This window comes from Mustela putorius, unplaced genomic scaffold (assembly GCF_011764305.1).
Source record: "Mustela putorius furo isolate JIRA1106 unplaced genomic scaffold, ASM1176430v1.1 tig00000129_pilon_pilon_pilon, whole genome shotgun sequence".
NCBI lineage: Eukaryota > Metazoa > Chordata > Mammalia > Carnivora > Mustelidae > Mustela > Mustela putorius.
The window spans coordinates 40,689,645-40,704,317 of NW_025421290.1; the positions used below are offsets into that span (position 1 = coordinate 40,689,645).

The window sequence follows — 14,673 nt, forward strand, 5'->3', positions numbered from 1 at the left end:
ATAATTAATTTAAAAAATGTCTGAGCATACAAAACACACAAAATCCTCAAAGTAATGCAGAAAAATATACTAAAACCATTCTTTTCAGAGTTCAAGTACAGTGAGTTAGAAACCTAAAAGCATTTTGTAGAATTTGAATGTAAGACTTTCTTAAAGGTTGTTTATAACTAAAATACTTTATTTAATATATCTATGCTTGTGTACATCTCATAGGTCAAATTGCTGATGGGCTATCCAGTTCATTAATGAGCTTGTTTCTTTCCAGAAGCCTCAACCTGTACACAAAAGGGCTGGGCATGGCAAAGAGTAGCTTCTGAAAACCATGACCAGAACTTGACTTTGTTTAAGAAGCACATTGAATGTATCATCTTTACTAGTCACAAATTCTTAGACGTACCTCAGGGCACAATAAAGACTATAAAACCCTTCAGCAGACTTTTCCTATTGCCACCAACATTTGTAAGGAGAATGTTTACCTGTGACAACACTGGGAATTTTGGAGAGAAAGCTCTTGACTGTTCTGATGGGCACACCACCTGTTTTGTCATCTTGCATCTTTGTAATGATGTCTTCGATCTGAAAGAGGATAAAGAAGTGTCATTTCCTCCCATAAAGTAATAGTTTATTAATAGCCAAATGAACATGTATGAACAATAGCGATAAAAAAAGGCCTCCACCTAGACAGACAATAAACACAGTAGCAGGATCTGTAATAAACCAAGCACTGGGGGTGGGAGGGAGGCCATGAGGTTATATATAACAGCATAAAGCGCAGTCTCTAGAAGAACAGACACCTAGATAAAGAAGGTAAGGAGGGAGAAATATTAGGATTCCTAATGAAATCAACTTGTAATTCAATATGCAATGAAACTCCTCCTTCTCCTAGATTTGGTTTATATATAGGCTGAACAGTATGAAGCACCTGGCCTGTGGGACCACTGCAGGATCCAGGCAGAGTCACACAGGAGAAAAAGAAATACTATAAATTAAGACATGAAAAGTTCTAATCCAGAGAAATTAGAGGACAGGTTACAGTGGCTGATTGTGGTAGTGTGAGGGTGATCACTTTACACCAAGATTAAAGTGGGACAAGGACAGAATCTTCCCCTTTTGGACCAAAGAAGACCACCACAGCCATGGTGGGCTGTGGCTTCAACCCAGCGAGATTTTGCTAATAAAACAAGATATTATGTATGTATGTTGAACACAGAACTGAGAGAGAAGATAGATTACTAAGGATGTAGGTGCATAAATTGGGAAACCAATTTGTAGAGAAGAATTTATAAGCCAGATGTAATTTCCTGTGCAGAAAGATTTAGAATAGGACACAGAACAATTTATGACAAGAACATAGATCTTATTGTTTGGGGAGTTGGGGGGTAGGGGGTATCGGGAAAGGGGCAAAGATGATGCTTGATTTTACCTCAGATCTCACTCCCCTAAGCAACAGAATATCTGTGAAACACAAAGGTGATCCTCTGAGCACTGCCATAAAACTTGCACATAACTTTAAGTCCAGAAAGCTAAAACTCTAGCCCATCTAGTCTAATAACATACTTGTATTGCAATTTGAGGTTGAATTTCTCAAAGTTACATGGCAACTTGTTTGATAGATATGAATAAGTCATTAGAGACTAGGTTAGGATATAGAATAACTTAATAATAAGATATAATAGCTAAAATATATTAAGAATTTACTGTGTGCTAGGTGTTATTCTAAGTACATGCACATATTATCCTATTTAATCTTCATGATTACTTCACAAGCTAGATTCCACTTGTTATCCTCATTTTTCAGATATCAAACCAGGGTGGATCGGGTCAAGTTCTTCTAAAAAATAACCTTCAAAATCACAATGGCTGAGTATAACCAATTTATTTCTTTCTCTTGCTTCAAGTCTATCACAGGTCACCAGGGGGACTCTGCTCATTGTAATTACTCTGGGACCCAGGCTGATGGAACAGCCACCATCTTGAATGCTGCTCATCATTGTTCTAGAGGGACAAGAGAGAATTCTGGAGAATCTTGCATTGATTATTACATGTTATAGCCAAGAAGTTAGATATAACACCTTTGCTCACAATTCTTTAACGAGAACTAGTTACATGGCACCACCCAACCACAAAGGAGCCAGGGGGTCCAGTTTTCTGGGTGCTGGGAGGAAAGGGGAACTAACAATCTGTGAGTAGCACCAATGACCACCACAGAAGTTAAACGACCTTCTTAAAGTCACACAGCTACCCAGCTGAGTTTAAACACAGCCACAGACCTCAGAGCTCAGGTTTCTAACCCCTGGGCTGGGCTGCCACTCAGTAAGATACCCAGAAAACCAGCCAAGCAGAAAGACTGCTTTCCTCTGGTTATTTCTAGGTTTTCCTGAGAAAGTACTGATAATGAGAAATAATCTTAAGCTCCTGGCCCTTTAAGGGGTGGATGGATATATCAGGCTGAGAAGAAAGGTTATTCTCTAAAGACCTGCATTCTGTTAAAGGACAGGATAAGAAGACTTTTCATCCACATTCATGTTAATCATCTCAGCTTGTGCCCCTACCTTACTGCCCCTAACCTTAACCCAATGATTTAGAGTAGTCTGAGTATTCCTTACTGATAGTCAAGGAGAATTATTCCTAGAAAAAAAAAATGGTCATATTTTCAAAGTAATCTACGCTTTTGATCTGGTGGGCTATCTGATACCACATATATCAGTTACATTGATGCTTTTTATAGAATGGACTCAAAATCATTGGGAATTGGAGGGAAGCCAATATTTCAATTCACTTAGACTCCTGACTTGCCATTCAATGATAATAATTTTGAGTCTCTGCTGATATGGGCTGGATCTAAGGACTGGCTGTGCAGAGGAATGTTCCACAATTCTTTTCTTCCATGCTCTGTGTAGTCATTTCATCACACCACCGAATCTTAAAAGGGACTATTTATTAAAGAAGATCTATCTTCTCATGGGGTCCCACAATGTGTCAAGAGGTATATTATTTATCAGAGGTTACAGTCAGATCAAAAGGACAACCCCCTTAAGTAACCAGAAAGGCAATTACATTGTAGCAATAGTTAAAAGTTTACAACACCAGAGGTGTTGAAGAATGTTCATTGGTCCCCAATTTTTGACTCTTCCATAGTATTAATATTTACCCAATTCCATGCCCTGGCCTCAGAGTGGGCAGAAAGTCTGCCCTTGGACTTTTGGGCTAGGCCACGTGACTTGCCTGGCTAACGGGAAGACATTGAACATGATATGAGCAGAGGCTTTCAGTGTGCCTGCATGGTCATGCACACCTTCTTCTCTTGCCTTCCTGTCTCAGACAGTTGTTCCAAGGTTGGGGGGTGGGTGGTGAGAGACATCTGGAGCAGAAGGGACCCTACCTGCAGCTAGGTAGGTCAAGCCTCAGTTGACCTGCCCACTCAGGAGCTTATGGCTATATACCCCTGAGTTTGGGTGGTTCGCTAGAAAAAATGTGTCTCTAGTTTGCTGATGCAATGGAGCTTTAAAATAAAGGCACCTATCAAAAATTGCTGAAGCCAAAAAACCCTTAGCAGTAAGAATCAATGAGTCCTAGAGGTGGGGCGTGCTAAAATCCAATGCTATTTAAGGATGCAGAAATTCCAATTATACCATCCACCATTTACTTAAAAATTCTCAGGGCCTCTACTCTTCTGTAGTCCATTCTGTTGTTGTGTTAGGAAAATTTGTGATAGCTGAGTTTGATTCTGGAACATGGTCTTGTGCAACATCAGTTCATAATACTACCTCTGAATTATTATTATTATTATTATTATTATTATTATTATATTATTATTATTATTATTGAAATGCCAAGAGTACAGACCTACCTACCAAAAAATCCAAAGTGGTCTCCAAGGGGATTATATAAATTACAATGGCAAACATTTCAGAACATGTACATATGATCAACGCTGCCCTTGGTATTGTTTTAAATAAATGATCTAATTTATTTCTCAGTCTTAAAAGTTACTTAGTAAAGATGTTGAAATTAGGCTGAGAAAGGTTAGATTTCTCCATGAACAAAATGGCTAGTAAGTGGCAAAGCCCAAACTCTTGTCCAAGTCTTCCTGACTCTAAGCCCCAAGCTCCAGCAACTCCAAGATTCATCTTATTTTCAACCAGTGTCTGCTGACATGCTCTTCAGATACAAGGAACTTAATACTGTTTGCACTGAAGGGGAAGTTCAGCTCAGTCATAAGGGGGTGGAGAAGGAAACAGAGAAATCAATCCAGATAATCAGATTATCAACCATCTCAGGATTTATTTTGGTCCAACAACGGCTGATGCCTAGCAGCTCTGTGTTTTTCCCTTTTCCTGGAGACTTAATGAGATTTATCTTCTACTGGTAGATCACAGCTCCTGGGACCAGGGAGATGGGAAGGTATCTACTTATATTTTCTTGGCTACTCAGTCACATCTAACTTTTGACACCTTTTGTTTCTGGAGAAGAACAACAGTAATTCCTGACACCCTTTAATACAGAGCTGTGTGTCATGAGGGAGAATGTTGGACCCAAGTTTCCCTGGGCCAGTCAATATGAGGTGGCCCTGATTTAGCAGCGAGCGATGCAGAAAACCTCGTTGGCCAGCTCATCAGGTTCTGCCAGGATGAGTCCCAAGAACCAGGACAACCTCCTAAAAAGGAGCTCAAAACTCAGCACTGACAGGCAGATAGAACTTTCTTCCAAACAGCAGGACAGATGGAAACCATTGCACCACAGGGTGGGTTTCCTTGGAACTGAGGAATGTCATGAGACAGTAGACGGAATTCTCTGATGGAGCTGTGGAGTGTGAGAGAGGGGTGAGGAGCAGCGACCACCTCTCCACAAAGTGAGGCCACAGTAGGAGCGCAGGAAGAACACTGGTCGGAGGCCCAGGAGAAATGATAGCCTTAGCTTCACCGATTTTCTGGAGAAGTAAACTCTCTGGACTTTACTGCCTCAACTCTACAGTGAGGAGCTTGGTCACTAAAATGAGATCTCTAGTTCTAAGACATGAGAGGCTTCTCTGGCTTGACAAATGCAAAGCTGTCTGCGAGGAAAGGAAAGGACAGGACAGGCAGTCGGGCCTCTGGGTCCCCATTCTCCACCCTGCTCACCTGCCAAGTGGTTCCGTGCAGAACCCTCTCTTGGGCTGAGGCACAAGGTGGTGTGCTGAGCAGGACTAGGGAGTTGTGATGCTTTCAGAAATCATTTTGGACAAATGACATTAGAAGCCAGACAGAGACATGATCCAAAGAGGCCCTGACACTGCTCTTTATTGATCGGTCCGCGCTCGCTCATCTCTGCTGATACAGATGGCCCTCCTAACAGAAATGACTAAGGGCCAATATTAGCTTTGTGTGTGTAAATTAATTATCTGGTGAACTGATTTATTTAGCTTGTCCAATTTTTCCTCAGTGGAAGATTAAAAAACTAAGAATAGCGAAACTATATTGCCATTATTAAACCATAAGAGACTCTTAATCTCACAAAACAAACTGAGGGTTTCTGGCGGGGGAGGTGGGTAGGGAGAAGGTGGTTGGGTTATGGACACTGGGGAGGGTATGTGCTATGATGAGTGTGCTGTGAAGTGTGTAAGCCTGATGATTCACAGACCTGTATCCCTGGGGCTAATAATACATTATATGTTAATAAAAAAAATAAAATAAAAAATAAATTAAAAAAATAAAGATGCAGGAACACTTAAAAATATATATAAATATTATATATGTATGTGTATATATAAATTAAAAATATATATAAAATATAAAATTAAAAAGATATAAATATTATATATATGTATGTGTATGTATTGTATGTGTATATATATCTATACATATAGATATCTATATGTATAGACATATATATGTATATATACATAGATATACATAGATATAGATATATATGTATCTATAGGTATATATATCTATAAGTATATATAGGTATCTATATACATATCTCTCTCCACTACAACATTAGCAAAAAAAGTATGCCTTAGGCATGAAGGTCTTTTTCATTGAAGCATTTCATTTTGACTTTGCAATCAATTGCCTATTTCTTACCACTAATGCCTGTCACTCCAGCTCCTGCATTTCATTCAAGACCCCCTCTGTTTTGGTGTCTGTGAATGAGTGAAAAGGACTCCTTGGACACGTCTTTTCAGCCCAGAGGCAGGACTCAGAGTTGGCAGATGATAATCATATTTCTTAACCCGGAATGTGTATGCTTCACTGAACATGCTCTGTTCCATATGTGCTCCATGAGATCGGGCTATTTTTCATTTCTATTTTTAAAAACATAGCACACGGCTACTCTCACCTTATAAATGTAGTCAGCTTCCCTTACTGGGTTAGTGGACATTTACTGAGCGCCTACAAAGTGGCAGGCAGAGTTTCAATTTCTCCTGTTACAGAAGTGAGTAGGACAGTCTGTTCCCTTTCACCATGAACTAATACATTTCAGAAAGATTCAGGGCTTGAGGCTCAAAGTTCTCAAAGTTAAGGATGTGGCAGCAGAGCCAAGTATGGGCTCCAAAGATGCTTGACAGTGAAACACAAAGTAGTAAGAAATAGCACTCTCAGAGGTCATCACAAGGGGAACCCCCCTCCCTTTTTCATCATCCTGTTCAAAAGACAATGATTTCAAAGGCAGGAGGGGAATTCTGAGAGTCCTTGTGGTGGCCATGACAGTTATTGAAATACTTGTTAATTTGTTTTCCCTTAAACATGCTTTTGAATCATTGTTTCAGTTTGAAATGCTTTTGATAGAAAGGAAAGAAAGAAAGAAAGAAAGAAAGAAAGAAAGAAAGAAAGAAAGAAAAAGGAAAAAGAAAAGAAAGAACGAAAAGAAAAGAAATTCAACCTCTAAACATGGGGGATAATTTTTCCTACGTCACAAGCAGTGTGTATGAGAGCATTACTGCAGTTACAAGAGTCTACGGTGGCCTTCCCCTCATGCTTCCCAGACAGCTGCCCTAGCTCTAGGCATCACATCCATTTAACAATAAGAAGAAAGACGGGAAGAAAGGTGGAGGGTTGGTACAGCCATACTGTTCCTTTTATCCAGAAAGCATATACCCTCCCAGAAAATGCCAACAGATCTGTGCTCTAATCTCATTGGCCAGAGCAGGGTCACATGGCAAAAGGAGCTGAGCAAAGGTTATTCAGGTTATCCAGCCTTCACACCACATGGAAGCAGGGGAAGGGGGGAATGGAAATGGGGTTTATTTGGTTAATCAAATAACATTGTCTGGCAAAGATCCTGTGTGAAAGAACATTCAGAAAGGATGATTGGGCAGGCCTGATATCTCTCTACTTTGTTCTCCACACTGCAACCTGTGTGATACCCTTGAAGGAAAAAATTCATCATTCAACTCTCCTGCTGAAAAATCTGTCCGTGGTTCTCAGTGCTTATTCTGTTATAAGCTCTAATACGACCCTCTATCTTTTCTCTATATCAATTACCACTCTAACTTGTACTTGCATTTCCCATTAGACTGTTTTTCTCATTGTTTAATTCTAATAGTAGGTGACCAGTAAATATTTATTGAAGAGTAATTGAATGAATGAGTGCTATATTCTTTTTCAATTGAAGGATAATCCACACACAATATTACACTAGTTTCAGGTGTACAACATAGTGATTCAATATTTATGTACATTACAAAATGGTCACCATGGCAAGCCTAGTGGTTATATTCCCTGTGCTGTACACTATATCCTCTTGCTTTATTTATTTTATAACTGGAAGATTGTACCTCTTAATTCCCTTTACCTATTTTGCCCACGCCTCTCCCTCCTCCCCTCTGGTAACCACCAGTTTGTTCTCTGTATCAATGAACTTGTTCCTCTTTGTCTTGTTCATTCATTTGCTTTGTTTTCCACATATAAGTGAAGTCATGTGTCTTTCTCTATCTTATCTCACTTAGCATGATAGCCTCAAGGTCCATCCATGTTGTTGCAGATGGTAAAATTTTTGGTTTTTATGGGTGAGTAATATTCCACTCTGATGTATATATAGGTATATCTCATATATATAGATATATCTCATCTTTATCCATTCCTCTATTGATGGACATTGAAACTGCTTCCACGTCAGGAGTGCTGTCTTTTTTTGAGAGAGAGAAAGAGGTGGGGGAGAGGCAGGAGGAGAGGGAGAGATAGAATCTTAAGCAGGCTTCATTGCCCATGCAGAGCCCAGCATGGGGCTTGATCTCAGGACCCTGAGATTATGACTTGAGCTGAAATCAAGAGTTGGATGTTTAACAACTGAGCGACCCAGGCGCCCCCATGAGGGTTTTATTCTTAAAGGACTTTATCTTGGATTCCAGCATTAAATGGGATGCTTAATATATTAGGGTCTTCGGGATGGTAATATCTGCGCTTTAAAGTGAACTTGGTATTTGCATTTTTAAAGATCATTCTGCTTTGGAAATGGATTATATAAACAGAAATCTCAAGATTCCACGAACCTCAGCAGCAATGTTCAAAGGATTGCTCCACAGGCACTCAAGGATCAGTTGAGTTTAGCAGCTGCCCAGTGTACCCTGACATTATGCAGGGGCAACGTCAGGGTAGAAGGATAAAGGAGTGTTACTTGTTTTGTCTCCTGGAGACTTATGTTTATGGCTTTAATATTACTATATGTAGTGCTACATAAATTGCTTTTATGGAAAATATTTTCCCCCATTAATTGAAGAGAAAAACAGACAAGAATGACGCTCTAGGTCAGTGAAAAATGGCTTGTTGATGATATTGTAAGGCAAATGACTTTCTCTTCCGCTTGGCTGGAACAGCAAAGCTTGAAGGCAGAGTGTCTCCTATATAAGAGTCTATTTTTTCCTTGGAAATAGGAGTGGAGCAGGTCCTTTGGGTGAGCCATCGAATAAGGAATCTCTGACTGCAGAAGGCCAGCTACAATGCAAATGAGGGAAAATGGACACTGATCCATAAAACATTCTAGCAATGTGGGAGGATCTAAAATCTCTGTTATAATCTTCTCAAATTGCCCTAATTCGCATGCCATCTGCTTCTTATTCTCCTCCCTTTATAGAGAAACACACTGATACTTAGGGCAAGCAAATTGTCCAAGGCCAAATGAAGCTGTTAAATAATGGGAATACTGGTAGGAAACCTAGGCAGTCTTGCCCCAGAGCTGGCTCTCTGGACCCCTATACCAGCTGCCAGGACCGTCCCAAGCAGACCTCGGTTCACCTAAGTCTTTAGCAGAATGGAAGAAAAGGCAGAAGATGGGGTCACATCCTGTGCTTAAAAGTTTAGTACACAATGTGGAAGGCAGAAGAAATGATCCCCTTAAAAGTTGTCCACATCCTACTTGCTGGCGCCTGTGAAGTAGGTTACCTTTACCTTATGGCAAAAGAGACTTTGCAAGGTGTGATTCAGGTTAAGATCCTTGAGGTGGGTGCATGATTACCCTGGGTTATGCAAGGTGGGCTCAGTCTAATCACATGTGTCTTTGAAAGATGAAGACTCTTCCCAGCTATAGTCACTTGAAGAGAGATGTGATCATAGAAAAAAAATGTCAGAGAGATGAGCCCCTGTAGGCTTTAAAGATGAAGGGAGGGACTACAAGGTAAGGAAAATGACCTCTAGAAGCTGGAAAAAGCCAGGAAACAGATTGTCCCTAGAGCCTTCAAAAGATATACCGTCTGGCCCAAATCTTGATTTCAGCCCAAGGACAACTGCTTCAGACTTGTGACAACCAGTATGTGCAATAGTAAATTTATCTTGTGTTAAACCATTAAACTTGAGGCAATTTGTTACAGTAGTAATAGAAAATTAATACATACAGTGACCCCTACTCATGAATAAATGTTTGGAATATCAGTATTCTACGTTAGAATGTTGTCCTCCTGGAGAGGAAGTAGGTGGCTTTCCCCACCTTCCACTGCCCTCTGTTCCTTCTGAACGGCTTAATAGCCAAACCAAGGAACCGTAGTAGTCTGCTTGGGGGAAGGTGTCAGGGTTGAGGACAGTGAAAACATCTGTCTATAACCTGAAGTAATTGCTTCCGTGACATTTTAAATGCTTCAGTTTCTGGTCTACCTGGGACCAATTAGATGGGTGGCTCAGAGGTTACTTCCAAGGACTCCTTAAGTGGGTCGCAGTAGCCCATTAATTAATGCCAACACCACATTCTATATGTGAAAAAACAAATATCCTTTTTAAATTCCATCTCACATTTTATCTTGCCACATTCTTCAACCTGGCCCACGAAGGGAGATCTGGCCCACAGGGAACACCACAAGACAACACAGCCCAAATAATTAGGGAAGCAGGATAAAATGCTCCAAATTTGAATATCATCTTTTCAAACTAAGTTTCTATAGAAAGATTCTAGTTTTAACATGTATATCACCTTTCCCTTACTGCTGGAGAGAGCCTGTCGATAGCTTTGTTTCCAAAGACAAACCGGTCCACCCAGTGTCCTGGAATATGACTACCATTGTTTTCCTCCCAGAGAGGAGCAAGGAATGTAAAACCCATCCCTCTGACCCGTCCCTCTGAAATCACCCATTCTTTCTGGCTCACTTGCTTTCTGACTCTACCTCGCCACCTTGCCCTACTCCGAACTCAACAGTTGAAATGGCAGCTGGAGCGAATTATAAGGCTTGAAATAATTTACGTAAATTATCCCCTCCTCAAAAACCTGCTGTGATTCCCTCTTGCTGCAGAATAAACGGCCCGGTTTCCTATCAGGGAAATGAGGGTCCCCTATGATTTGATGCCGAATGACCTTTCCAGCATCAGCTCCCAGAATGCTTTGCGTCTGTGGACACACCCCTCTGCCCACAACTCCCAGCACTCTCTCCGGGCTCACGCTGTGCTTCACCTACCCATGGTCAGCCCACCTGGGTTTTAGTCATGCTTCCAGGGCCTGCTCTAGGAAATGGCCCTTGATATTGCAGTCCATGCGCACATATGCATTATAAATTGTCTATATTTTTCCAGTCCTAGGATCTGAGGCAAGAACCAGAGCTAACTGCTTGGCTCAGGACTGCCTGTTGCTCATGCTCGGAAGAACCCAAAGTGGTGCCATTTCTTGTGCTAACCATCTCATTGAAGTTGGCCATTGCACCACCACCATTGCCCACCTCGGGGGCCCGTCCTGCCCACCTCTCCTCAGCTCAGTGACTGTGATTTTGTATAGTGTTGTTTCATCTGACCCTCTCCCTGGTCCGTCCCGAGGGGCCCACTCTGTTTCCTCAGATCCCAGCCTCATTGCCCCCAATTGTGTCATTTTGTCTTTCCTGGGCATTTTCTTTGATTGTACCATTCTTCATGTCTGATGCCCTGAACTGCTCCAGTGAACACGAGAGTCACTCCCGAGGGAGCAGACGGAGACAAATCACAGTGTGGGGGCCCTCCCTTCCATAGGGGCAAAATCAGGCAAAGCAACCCTAAAGGAGAATCAGAAGGGGAATCATCCCTTATTCCAAATATATTTGAACACTCACGATGTGCCAGGCGCAGGAAACCAGACAGGCACGTCCTTCCCTTGGTGCTCACCTTCTAGGGTGGAGGCCCCTCTGGGATGTTTCACGAGCCTAAGGAAGAAGGGGTACACTCCCCCAGTGGGCTGTGCAGTGACACCACTGACTTCAGGCGACTCTGGCTTCTTCTCCTGAGGAAACCCCTGAGCCACTGTGCATTGCATCCTGGAGTCTTGCTGGACCCCGTGGGGCAGGACCCTGGACAAGCCTGACTAGAGCTGCCGGTGGGACCCTGGCAAGCCTGCCATCTGGCGTTTCACATCTCAAGCCTCTCTTGATGCTAATGAATGCTCGTTCTGAACATGCAGCCCCGGAGGCTGTTTTCTGGAACACATGCCTAAGCGATGCCGGACTCCCCTTCCTGGGCTGTATCTTACCGTGCAGTGGTTGTTGTCCCCCCCCCCCCCAAGCAGGGTGTGGGTCCTTCCCCTCACCATGTTCCCCTGCGTCTTCTCACTCCTCACATGAAGGCAGAATGTGGCAGCCCCTGGTCTTTGTGAGCTGGCTGGTCTCTCCCTTTCATTCCAGCCACCAAAGGATTAAACAGACTAGATGAAGGAACGATGGGTCATTTTATCCCCTTCTTAGGCTGGATAGTTCCCCAGATTTCTTTAAAGGAATTACTTTATTTCAAGGAGCAACAATTTCTTTCTAAAATGTAATGAGTATGGAAGCAACAGCTCTGTGCCCAGCCGATAGATAGCTGCTTCCAAGAAATGTTTATCTCTCCTCCTTCCTAATAGATTTTCTTTTCTTCTTCCATCTGAGGCAAGGGAGTAACCACAGAAGAGCTTGCTGTTCCCTTTGGAGGGCAAGGGATGGGCCCTTCTTTCGTGGTGTTGCCTCTGAGGCCAGCAGCTGCGACCAGGGAGCCATGCTCCCCAAACAAGCGTCTCTGAAGTCACTTCTCGTTGGGTGGGACCCACTGTGCCTCAGTTTCCATCTGCAGAGAAAATGATGATTTCATCACCCAACTCTCCCTTAGCCCAAACTCCCCAGAGCAGGGCTTATTTTGGCCTTGGATCCCAAGTCCCACCACAAGGCAGGGTAAGCAGCAGGACTTGCCGAAGGGAGGCCCAAGCCTGCCTAAAGGAAGGGCAAGCATTGCCGACCCAAGAGAAGGTGTGCTTTTTAATTTCCAGTCCCTTTGCCTATTGCTCCTGAAAGCACAGACTGAATGAAAAACTTTTTCCAACTCCAAGAAAATGAGATTGAAGGCAGTATGTATCTCTCCGATTTCATTCTGATTTTACTCTCAGGAGCCGGAGCAACTCTGGGAAGCAGCTGATGGACCATCAGCTGCCCATTGAAAACCTGGGGATAAATACTGGTAACTGAAAATAAACCGGGCAAGAGAAAGGAGAAAGGCAGGGTCATTTGCCAGTGATTTCTGTTCATCACCCAGATGGTGATTTCTGTTCCTCACCCAGATGGGGTGTCCTTTGCAGTTACATTTTTGTTTTGTTTTGTAGTCTCCCTGCATCCCTTCTGCAACAGGAGGGCACGTACGTGTCGGGTGGAGGCCGCGGGCAGAGCAGTGGGTCGGGCCTTGGGAGCCGTGGGTGCCCAGCCTCCACCTATGAGGGAGACAGGTGGGCTGGGGTACCCGTGGCCCTGCTGCCTGCCAGTCATGAAGTCACCCCGTCTTCCCCTCACAGTCATCAGGAGGGATCATAGGTAGAACTACCTGGTGACTCTTCTCCAAGGAAAAGGAACTTCTTCCTCTACTCATGGGTTACAGAGTGATGAGGATCCAGGAGATGGAGAGGAGGGACACCTATCAAGAAGCTACTGGATTTGACACACTGACCACAACAATTTGGGGGGAATAAAACACTGTTTTATAAATAAAAACAGTGTGTTTTATTCCCCCTCCCCCAGGAGGAGCACTTTCATGGGGACTAAAACACCTGCGGAGGGGCATCGACAAGATAAATGGCTGGTGGGGGAGGGGCCAATGTCAGCGCTGACAGCAGAAAGACCAAGTCTGGGGTGTAATTTCCACAGGATGGCTCTTACTTCTCAGGAGCCCCCTGCTGCGTCCGCGATATTCCTAGTATGCCTCGTTGTGAATCCCCTGGTTATAGCTGAGTGGTGTCTGCCCCAAATTCATAGAGTCTCCCAGGGCCTCAGAAGGGGACCTTGGTTGGAGAAAGGGTCTTTGTAGAGCTAATCACATTAGAATGAGGTCATTTAGCTGGGTCCTAATGCAATACGACTTCTAAAAAGGGATATTTGGACCCAGAGGTGTATAAAGGCAAGATGTGAAGACCCAGTGAGAAGACAGCATCCGCAAGCCAAGGAAACAGGCCTGGGACACATCTGTCCCTCACAGCCCTTGGAAGGAACCAGCCCTATCAGGATACCTTATTCCCCAACTCGAAGACTCCAGAATTTTGAGACAAAACCTTTATGTAGCTTAGGCCACTCGCTCTGTAATATTTAGCTACAGCAGTAAACTGATACACTCTCCTAACTACAGACCACAGACCTTAGTTTTTTCCAGCTATTTCTGTTCAGCGTGCAATGAAAAAGATTTCTGACATGTTCTCTTCCTCTCCCCTCCCAGGTCCCTCTCCCCAAATGGCTCTCCACGCGCACGCGTGCACGCACACACATACACACACACACACATTCTCCCAGGAGATGATGACTAATTATTTTCAGATTAGACAGTGCTCCATGTGTGAAATGAACTAATTTGATATCTTGTGTATCGTCTGGTCCTCAGGAAGCCACACCGCATACTACTTTGAAGCTCTGGTTTTCTTTCTTTCTTTCTTTCTTTCTTTTTTAATTTTTTATTTTTTATAAACATATATTTTTATCCCCAGGGGTACAGGTCTGTGAATCACCAGGTTTACACACTTCACAGCACTCACCAAAGCACATACCCTCCCCAATGTCCATAATCCCACCCCTCTTCTCCCAAACCCCCTCCCCCCAGCAACCCTCAGTTTGTTTTGTGAGATTAAGAGTCACTTATGGTTTGTCTCCCTCCCAATCCCGAAGCTCTGGTTTTCTAAAAGCTAAGATTATGTCTAACATTAGGGTTGGGAATGAATGACAGATTGAGAGACCAGATTCACAACTTGGAGGGTCAAGAAAACACTATTTCCCAGAATCAGGAGTGAGGAATATCATGAGTAGAGTTGGCC

General features: G+C 43.0%; 1 protein-coding gene across 5 annotated transcripts in view; it reads right to left on the reverse strand.

The window, feature by feature from the left end:
- RGS6 (regulator of G protein signaling 6) overlaps nt 1-14,673 on the reverse strand; it is a 541,519-nt gene that overhangs the window by 161,520 nt on the left and 365,326 nt on the right. For all 5 annotated transcript variants that reach the window (XM_045072844.1, XM_045072849.1, XM_045072851.1 and 2 more), the window contains exon 3: nt 477-576. In XM_045072844.1, coding sequence (XP_044928779.1) covers nt 477-576 — 100 coding nt within the window. The remainder of the gene's footprint in view (nt 1-476; nt 577-14,673) is intronic.